The 10,774-nt window shown below is 42.2% G+C and overlaps 1 protein-coding gene across 1 annotated transcript in view; it reads right to left on the reverse strand.

Annotated features, from left to right (window-relative positions):
- Positions 1 to 10,479: 10,479 nt before the first annotated feature.
- The window catches only part of LOC119427616 (serine/threonine-protein kinase ATR), a gene marked incomplete at its 5' end in the record, with an annotated part of 4,398 nt that continues 4,103 nt past the window's right edge, over positions 10,480 to 10,774 (reverse strand). The window contains one exon of the mRNA XM_037695252.1: positions 10,480 to 10,653. Coding sequence (XP_037551180.1) covers positions 10,480 to 10,653 — 174 coding nt within the window. The remainder of the gene's footprint in view (positions 10,654 to 10,774) is intronic.

Here is a 10,774-nt window from a genome sequence, read left to right on the forward strand (position 1 = left end):
AAACCCCAAAATACATTACGGCAAAAACTGGTTCATCCCAAAGATCCAGTCCCCCGGCACAAACAGAGTAATGTTGTGTATGTTGTTCAGTGTCAGGAGGGTGATCAGTCTTACATCGGGGAAACTAAACAGCCACTGGCCAAAAGGATGGACCAGCACAGAAGATCAACATCATCAGGCCAGGACTCTGCGGTCTACACTCATCTCCAGGCCAGAGGTCACTCTTTCAGGGATGAAGATGTTCACATCCTGGACAGAGAGGAACGATGGTTTGAGAGAGGAGAAAAGGAGGCCATCTTTGTGAAAAGAAACCGTCCATCATTAAACAGGGGTGGAGCCTCCGTGTTCAACTGCCCCCCTCTTACAATGCTGTGATTGCTAGTATCACTCAGCCCTCTGTGAGTAGTAAACAGCCATCAGTGTGCTAATGACCCATTGTTAGGCTGATGGTCCTTCTTGAGCATGTGATCAGCTGGTTTTGGTTGTCAGCAGCAAACTGGTTGATCCACCCTGAGAAGGTGCTATTTAAGAGACTGAGCTGAAAACAGCACCTCAGACTGAGGAAGTCTCTTGGATGAGAGACGAAACGTTTCTAGATTTTTTTGCTTTGTTTTGTTTTTTGTTTTTTTGAATGTCCAGAGGACCAGATTGAACTTTTTTGGATTTTTCTACCTGGATTATTGAGCATGCATCAGGATACTCTTCTTTTATATTATCATTACTATTTTACAATATCTTGATAAACCAAAAGTGTGTTTAGTTCATACCATTTCTAAATGTTGAAGTGAACCACTCATTTTAAATCAACTGTGAAACAGTAATAATGATTTTTTTAATCCTCATTTAAATTAGAAATCAAGTTAAATGTCTATTTTACAAAGTAATTATGCATTTTTGATCTTCTGTCTAAATGAGAAGTAGTGATGTCGGTCGAAAGTCAGAAAGAAGTTATTAGAACAAAGTGTCGTGTTTTTAAACCTAGCAGACGGTAAACAAGAAGCTACTGGCATCTGCTCGCTCTCACTTCGCCATAACATGTCTTCTGTCTGTACTGGACGTTTCTAAAACATTCCTGCTGTTTTATTGACTTGTAATGACCCTCTGACATCACTAGAACCACCCCCTGTTGGTTGTTTCAACCAATCAGGAAGTCCTGAGGTGACTGGAAGTGAGAACTCTTTAAGAGTCCACACTTCCTGGAACTTCTGAGGTCAACTGGGTCTGTCAGTCAGTCGGTCAAGTCTCCTGAGCTCCTCAAGCGGGTCTCTGATGAAGTCTAGTCTTGAACTTAGTCTTCGGAGCCTGTGATGGATTCTTCCACATCTGAGTGGAACCTCTTACGGACTCACAGCTTGCTGTGTATCCACCCGGGAGATGAACGTGTTTGTTGAACGGAGTACCGTCACTACTTCGGATGATTCTCAGACATCCTTACCGGAGGCGCTGAAAGGTAGCGTTGAAATGGACTCCTGTTCCTGAGCGGAGGTATCTCCGTCTAAGGTAACGAGTCGCCACGCATCGAGTGTACAGGGGCTGAGCTGGGGTCAGATGAAGGGTGCCATTCCGTGTCAATACACTTTCCTTTTCATCCATCTTTTCTCTCCATTTAAACTCCTTCATTTCCCATCTTTAAACTCTTCTATTTTTCCAGTAATTAATCTAGATGCCTTCAGAAATGTCTGTTGTTTTTATTAAGTAAAACGTTCCAAGTTTTATTAATCAGAACCAGATCAGCTAATCACTTGTACATTTTGATGTCAAATTTTGATTCTGTTAAATAAATGACCACATTTATTCTGATGGGTCAAAGAAAATTAACGTCTCAGTGTCACTGATTAAACAATCCACGCACAGTTACCTCGGTCACATGGCTGTAATTTAGCTCGAAAAAGAGAGAACCCGTTATTTAAATATATTGTAGTCAAGGACAGCTAACATAGCCCTTAGAACACTACAGAGGCTCCACCCCTGTTTAATGATGGACGATTTCTTTTCACAAAGATGGCCTCCTTTACTCCTCTCTCAAGCCATCGTTCCTCTCTGTCCAGGATGTGAACATCTTCATCCCTGAAAGAGTGACCTCTGACCTGGAGATGAGTGTAGACCGCGGAATCCTGGCCTGATGATGTTGATCTTCTGTGCTGGTCCATCCTTTTGGCCAGTGGCTGTTTAGTTTCCCCGATGTAAGACTGATCACCCTCCTGACACTGAACAGCATACACAATATTACTCTGTTTGTGCCGAGGGACTGGATCTTTGGGATGAACCAGTCTTTGCCATAATGTATTTTGGGGTTTAAAAGCCACTGGCCTCCGGGTTCAACTGTCCCCCTCTTACAATGCTGTGATTGCTAGTATCACTCAGCCCTCTGTGAATAGTAAACAGCCATCAGGTGCTAATGATCCATTGTTAGGCTGATGGTCCTTCTTGAGCATGTGATCAGCTGGTTCTGGTTGTCAGCAGCAAACTGGTTGATCCACTCTGAGAAGGTGCTATTTAAGAGACTGAGCTGAATACAGCACCTCAGACTGAGGAAGTCTCTCGGATGAGAGACGAAGCGTTTCTATATTTTTTTGCTTTGTTTTTTTTTTTTTTTGAATGTCCAGAGGACCAGATTGAACTTTTTTGATCATCATATAGATTTATTGTGTCTGCCAGAAACTTGGCTACAACAGGAGGATTTTGTTGGTATAAATGAATCCACTCCTGTTAATTATTTAAATTTTCATGTTCCTAGAACAACTGGCCGAGGTGGAGGAGTAGCTTCTATTTTTCAGTCAGGATTATTGATTAATGCCAAACCAGTTATTAGTTACGATTCTTTTGAATCACTGTCCCTCAGTCTTTCTCATCCAAAATGGAATTCAGAAAAGCCACTTTTACTAGTTGTTATATATCGTCCACCAGGCGCTTACTCTCAGTTTTTGTCCGAATTCTCAGATTTTTTATCTGACTTATTGAAAATTGATAAAGTCATAATAATGGGTGATTTCAATATTCATGTAGATGTTGAGCATAGCCTTAAATAATTTAAGTCATTTGGTTTTACCCAAAACGTCCGCACATCTACTCATTCTTATCATCACACTCTTGATTTAGTTCTGACCTATGGTATAGAGATTAAGGACTTGGTAATAGTTCCTCAAAATCCTGTTCTGTTGGACCATTTTTTAATAACTTTGAGTTTACATTAAATGACTACACAGTCACTGAGAGTAAAGTTCATCTCAGCAGGTGCTTATCAGAAAATGCTGTAACCAAATTTAAACAATCTCTTCCATCAATGTTTCCTCTGTCTTGCAGAGTAATGCATCAGAGAACAGAGACTTAGATCATCTAGTTGATCATCTTACAACTTCAATGCAAACTTCACTTGATAAAGTTGCTCCAATGAAAAAGAAAGTAATCAATCAGAGGAAACTGACTCCTTGGTTCAATTCTGAGTTACGTACTTTAAAGCAGCATCTAGAAACCAGGAGAGAAAATGGCGCTCTACTAATGTTGAAGAATTTTATTTAACTTGGAAAGATAGTCTGCTAACATATAAAAAAGCTCTCCGTAAAGCTAGAACTTTATATTACTCATCTTTAATAGATGAGAATATTTATGTTCAGAACTATAGATAGACTAATTAAAAGTCCCATTTCTGTTGAACCATGTATCCCTACAACTATAAGTAGTGATGACTTCGTCAGATTCTTTATAAATAAAATTATTTCAATTAGAGAGAAAATTCAAACCATCCTTCCTTCTACTATCTCTAGTCCCCTGTCAAATGAGGCAACTTTAAAAATTTCACTAGATCCTGATTTATGTTTGGACAGTTTTTGTCCTGTTGAGCTCTGAATTGTCAAAAATAATAGCCTCATCCAAACCATCCACATGCCTGCTAGATCCCATCCCAACCAGACTGTTTAAAGAGGTATTTCCACTAATTAATGTCCACATTTTGGATCTACTTATTTTGTCTTTAATGGATGGTTACGTACCACAGCACTGTAAAGTTGCTGTAATTAAACCTTTACTTAAGAAGTTTGTAAGGATGGCACCAGCTTGTGGGCCTTCCCGATCTGTGCACCCTTGTGTGCATCTCATTATTCTTGATTAATTCCTTCTTCTGTTCCCAGCTGTTTGTAATCACGTCCTGTCTTATCTGTGTTTTTAAGCCTGTTCTGTGAGTCTTGTCCTTTGTTGCGTCATCGTTGGGTCTTCCTTGTCCTGCATTGATGTACCCTGTCGTGTTCCAGTCTCTTAAGAGTGAGTTGCTGCCACATCAGCCATTTTTGGATTATTATTAAATTTCTATATTTTTGTACCTACTGCGTCCAGAGTCCTGTCTGCAACTATTGGGTTCACTCCTTGCCTGATAAATCCTGACAGTATGACGCGACCAAAATCAGAACCCAGCAGACAGAGTTTCTCTGCATCACTTACCTGTTCTCTCGAGCCCACGCAGATGGAGAAAACCGTGTTCCAGACGGCGGATTCCAGACTCAATCCGTGCTGGCGCAGAGTGGTTGCTGCCAGGAGGTGGAGATCCTGCCTTCTCCCCTCCTGGTCCTTGAAGAAAAGAGAGAGTCCCGACTACGGGGAGACCGCCTGACCCACGAGTGCAGTTCCTCCTCATCCTCAGCTCCGTTCAGCTATTCGGGGTGGACATTGGGAGAGGACGCAGAGCCGGAAGACGAGCTCTGCTACACTCCTGCCCCTCAGCCTTCTCGCCACCGCCTGAGTGGCAGAAACTGGACCCGGAAGCGGCCCATGGCGCTCGTTCCAGCACCTTCCATGTTTCTTCCAGAAAATAATCCTGGCGCTGCAGTGGAAACGGATTCTGTTGCCTCACCTCCCAGGGTTCCGGTGAGGGCAGAGTTCGATGCCTCTCTTTCGCTCTGGGCCGCTTTTGCTTGGTCCGGCGAGGCCGAACCAATTGAAACCAGTCCCGGTGCTTCCGCAAGGGCGGGTCCCGTCGCCTAACCTCCCAGGGTTCCGGTGAGGGCAGAACCTGACACCCCACCATCGCTCCAAGCTGCTCCTGCTCAGTCCGGCGAGACTGAGCCTCCTGAACCTAGTCCCGGTGTCTCCACGGACGCGGGTCCCGTCGCCTCACCTCCCAGGTTTCCGGTGAGGGCAGATCTTGACCCCTCGCCCCTGAATAGAGCTCCTCACAAAACTAGCCCCAAGACTTCTCAGCTCCAGGGAGTTTTTCTTCCCACTGTTGCCAATGTGCTTGCTCAGGATGAGAGACTGCAACGAAGTGAAGATTCAACAAGTCTGCTGCTTCCTTAGATAGAGAACTTTACTAATTGTCTTTTCTATGTACAAGTATGTGAATGTTCATGTAAAGTGCCCTGAGACAATTTTGTTGTGAATTGGCGCTATATAAATAAACTGAATTAAATTGAAATTTGAATCAAACAGGGTGACCACTCAGACCTGATCATCATCCCACTGATTGAAAACACCTGACTTTAATTTCACCATCAAGTTAACTGTTAATCCTAGAGGTTCACATACTTTTGCCTCTCAAAAATATGTAATATTGTATCATTTTCCTCAATAAATAAATGACCAAGTATAATATTTTTGTCTCATTTGTTTAACTGGGTTCACCTGGCACTCCAGTTTTGAAAAGGAACCATTTTTTCCTTTAAATGGAGTCACGCATCAACATAGAAGGCTGTACCTCACTTCTTTTTCAAGTTATCATGCTTGCAACATTCACAGACAGACGAACAGATGGAGAGTATTTCCATTTCCCCTTTTTTTCTCCCTAACCTCACCGAGGTGCTCCACAGAACAACACAGGTAGTTCTTCCTCCCTGTGGCTATCAAACTTTTCAACTCCTCCCTCTTTCTGCATATAGGACAATAAGATTAATCCTGTACTCCAATAAACTCTTTAATGTCTCTGTCTGCACCTGACCTGTTTTAGAACTTCATTGTTGGTATTTTGTATTTTTATTCTCTGTTATTTTTATATCATGTGATTCTTGTGTATGTTCCTTTGTACTGAAACTCTGGCACAACAACTTCATGTGGGATCAATAAAGTCCTATCTTATCTTATCTTATCTTATCTCTTCTGGTCTTTGGTCAAAGGAATGGACCACCACATTAGATGAAAATATATTCTTATTGCTAATGTCAGCATATTGGATACATTGCAGACCAGATATACTTGAAACTCCATTAGCTGAAGAAAGATGATAATAAAAACTCTTCATCTGAACAAACCAATCATGGTCAGGGCAAGCAGGCATGAAAAAGTATGTGCTTATTTACTGTAAGTATCATATGAATATATATTTTCTGTGGAGGAAAGGCTGTGCTGCTCAGGCCTCGTGTTTGCAGTCCTGCATTGTTTTCAGTATAAGAAGAGCATTTTGCTGAATGAAGGGAGACATCACTTCCTGTCTATTAATATTAAACACCGTTGAATCATCTATTAATGCTGCTGAAATCAATACATTTCATTATACTGCTTTAAGTATTTAACAGGTGAACTCTGGTTCGTCTTTAATGTTCTCCATTTTTAATTATTTAATTTGATCCAAACAAGTTCCAGACTTCTTATTACTTTTAGATTTTCTTGTTTGGCTGATTGATTTTTTTTTTATACTGGTGAATGGTTTGTACATTCCTTTGTACCCCCCCCCCCCCCACACACACACACACACACATGCATTTGATTATGACAGTATCTCTCATATGATAGCACAGAAAAAAGGTTGCAAGTGGGGCGGTTGTGTCTGAGTGGTTAGAGCAATCGTCCTCCAATGTGAGAGTTGGGGGTTTGAATCCACCAGCAGTCACATGCTGAAGTGTCCCTGGGCAAGACACTGAACCCCTCATAGCCTCTGATGTGTGTCCATCAGTGTATGAATGTGATAAAGCACTGATTAGTCTCTGTAGAATGATTTGTTCAGTTATCTGTGTAGAGATCTAGTATAGAGCTGTATGACTGGGTGAGTGAGGCACAGATTGTTGTAAAGAGCTTTGAGTGTCTTGAAATAAGATAGAAAGGTGCTGTATAAGTACAGTCCATTTACCAAGCCCAGACTCCGTCCGACATAAAACAACTGCCCAGTCATTCATGCAAGTTTGCTCTGTGTGTGTGCAGCTGAAAGAAAAACTCAACTGTTCATCCATCGTTCGAACACAATGTCTGACTTTCATTAGTTTCATTTCAGTCATGTTTCCTGTTGTCACTTCCAAGTGAAGTGACTTTTGTAGGTCTTTTGTTCTTGATGTAAACGGTACACATCCATTTGTCTGCTGCCTGACCCCTGACCCGCCTGTGACAGGTGCTGTCCATGGTGCTGAAGCTAAAAGGAGCTGAGCATGCATCAGGTTGTGTCTCCGTGTGTCCCTGTGATGGACTGGAGACCTGTCCAGGGTGTCTCCTGTCTCTCCCACAGTGACTGCTGCACATGAACACCATGTGACCCCCACACCCGAAAAGGAAGAAGTGGGTAAAGATGATGGATGGATGTCTTATCTTCAGAGCAACTGTTGGATTAGTTCTTTTTGTTTCTGTTAGTTTAGTTTTCTTTGATAAGCCTTTAAAAGTAATAAAGTAACACGTTTCTTTTGAGTAAATAACAAGATTTATTGTCGAACATATGAAGTCAGACCTGTTTTCATTTCATCGCAGTGCATGAGTACTGTGAGGCTCACCTAGACTAGGCTGCAGTAAAACCTCAGTCTGGGAGATGATCCGGTCCGTGCAGGTCTTCGTGGAGTCCACCTGGGCCAGGAGCTCCTGCAGCTCCGGGTCCAAACTGGTTTTCTCCGCCTGGCCGAAGCTCTCTTCTGTGTACTGGAGGGCAACAATACCATTGACACTTTGGATGTTCCCGTCACATTCCGTTTATTGTTGTTGTTGTTGTTTACCTGAAGAGCCCGGTGAATGAACTGACCAGCACCCAGCGCATCCATCCGCAACACACGCACTAATCTACAAACTGATACAGAACGCAGCGTGCACGCTAATCAGCGTAGCGCTGTTCAAAATCATCAAAGATCTTAAAATCTCCACCGACGTAAAGATTACATTACATTTCCGGTTTATGATTTTCAAAGTAAAAGCATAATGTCGCTACACTGCAACATACAGGTACAGAAAGACAAGTTCACAATAAGTCAGGTCCTCTGGACGGATTCTTTGTTGAAACGTTTCGTCTTTTATCCAAAAGCCTTGTTCAGTCTGAGGAGCCACAACAAACATGGACTGTAGCTCCTTTCCATCTATTCAAAGCTCTTTACAACAATCTGTGCCTCATTCACCCATTCATACAGCTCTATACTAGATCTGTACAAAGAATAATCAGAGCTTTGTCACATTCATGCACTGATGGGACACATCAGAGACTCGGAGGGCTTCAGTGTCTTCCCAGAGACACTTCGTCATGTGACTGTTGGGGGAATCGAGCCCTGAACGCTTGCATAGGAGGACGGCTGCTCTAACCACTCAGCCACTGCATAATGCATAGTGTAGCAGTATGTTCAATGTCTAAAATTGGTAAAGTTGAAGGATGCTCAGATTTCAGATGAAAATCAACCTTTACAGTTACTCATGCTCAAAGTATTTTGCAATGCATTGTGGTCTAAATAGGGTAATGCTACTTCCTGTTCAAGCAAGGAGTGTTATGGAAAGATGGAAGGAGTACTTTGAGGAGCTAATGAATGAAGAGAAAGAAAGAGAAGAGGCCATAGAAACTGTGGACCAGGAAGTAAAAGGATGAAGAAGCAGAAGACAGTAGGACCTGATGTGGACAACAAAGTCCATGCTCAATAATCCAGGTATACAATCCAACATTTTTCAGTCAGGTCATCTGGACAGTTTCTTTTTTTGTGCTGAAATCTTTCGCCTTCGATCCAGAAGGCTTCATCAGTCAAGGAAACACACAACAAAGTTGATTCTTCCCCCAACAGCTTACTCCAAAGTGGAACAAACCAGTTCTGCTTGTGATAAGATGGTCTCTTTGGTACGCCCCGTCCTCCATTGCCGGCCCTCTTCCTTGTTGACAGTCATGTCAAACTGGTTGAAAACAACAAAGTCCATGCTCAATAATCCAGGTTTACAATCCAACATTTTTCAGTCATCTGGGACAAAAAAAAAGAAACTGTCCAGATGACCTGACTGAAAAATGTTGGACCTTATGTGGAGGTTTGGAAATGTCTTGGAGAGATGGCAGTGATGTTTTTGACTAAAGTATTCAATGGCATTTTTGAGGGTGAGAACATAAATAAACAAACTTATAATAAACTTATAAATAGCACCTTCTCTGAGTGGATCAACCAGTTTGCTGCTGACAACCAGAACCAGCTGATCACATGCTCAAGAAGGACCATCAGCCTAACAATGGATCATTAGCACCTGATGGCTGTTTACTGTTCACAGAGGGCTGAGTGATACTAGCAATCACAGCATTGTAAGAGGGGGACAGTTGAACCTGGAGGCTCCGCCCCTGTTTAATGATGGACGGTTTCTTTTCACAAAGATGGCCTCCTTTACTCCTCTCTCAAACCAGTCAAGGATGACACCACGCTATGGGCCCTTTCCATAACTTCTCTTCAGCTCGACTCGGTTTGGTTCTGAGCCCTTTTCCACTCTCAGTTTTTCGTGGAACCGCACCCTTTTTTGGTCCCTTCTACTCAGTGGTAGCAAGAGAGTGGAGCTGGCACCAAAATGTGATGTCAGAACACTGTCGGTCACTGATTGGTCAGGGGGCGGAGTCACTAGAGGGGTTTGAGAATTTTTCACAACACTCAATCTGCCATTTGCAATTACCGATGTTCAAACTCGAGGAGCGGCTGGACCTATTTTTAAGATTTTAAAAACAATAATGACAGTAGTAGTGGCAGTTAGTGCACAAGTTACTTTCATTAGACCATTATGATCTTAATCATTAATAGGGCAGGAAAGTGCTACGATAATCTGGTCACAGTAAAGAATATGAAAAATATATAAAAAAGGGAAAAAACAGCCGGTGCTTGTTCCTCATTCTACAAATTGGAAAAGCAGGCATGCTTTAAGAAAAAGAAGTCTTAACGTATATAGTTTAGTTATAGTGTCTGAACCCATAAGAAACTCCTGCACAGCACCTACTTTAAACTGGGTCCAGTGGGTCTTCCTTCAGCTTCTAGAACATGGTGGAAAAACAAACAGCGAGTTGAGTGGAGCGCAGGATGTGAGCAGATTAAAAACAGTCAGCTGACAGGTTGCTGCTTCTGTGGGTCTAAGGAGGCTGAAAAGATTCAAAAGGCACTGACGCAGTTACAAACCAACATATCTTTTATTAGAGAAGCTTGTCCATGTGTATCAAACACCTTCAGAACATTTTAAACTTCAACGCAATAATGAACATTTTGAGGGAAAAATACTAAATTACATTTTCTTCCAACAAAGAAAAGTGCAGTAATTTACTGCATTACTGCTTCAGTACACAGTGATGTACTTGTAGGGATGGGCCTTCCCTTACAGGTATGGACCCCAGCCCAGATACATCTGACAGAGCAGCTTTTCATCTGTGGCTTCTTGGATGAGGTAGTGCACGTGTCCCTCTATTGACAGAGGCAGACCCAGCACTTTGTTCCTGCTCTTTATTACCCCCTGGAGGCGCTGATCAATGTCACACACGTGTGTTTTCGCCTGGAAGAGACAAATGAAGGAGTACCCATGTTCAGTGATTTATACAGGTCCTTCTCAAAAAATTAGCATATTGTGATAAAGGTCATTATTTTCCATAATGTAATGATAAAAATGAAACTTT

The sequence above is a fragment of the Nematolebias whitei genome, chromosome 21 (genome assembly GCF_014905685.2).
Source record: "Nematolebias whitei isolate Nwh7 chromosome 21, NemWhi1, whole genome shotgun sequence".
In the NCBI taxonomy this organism is placed as follows: Eukaryota; Metazoa; Chordata; class Actinopteri; order Cyprinodontiformes; family Rivulidae; genus Nematolebias; species Nematolebias whitei.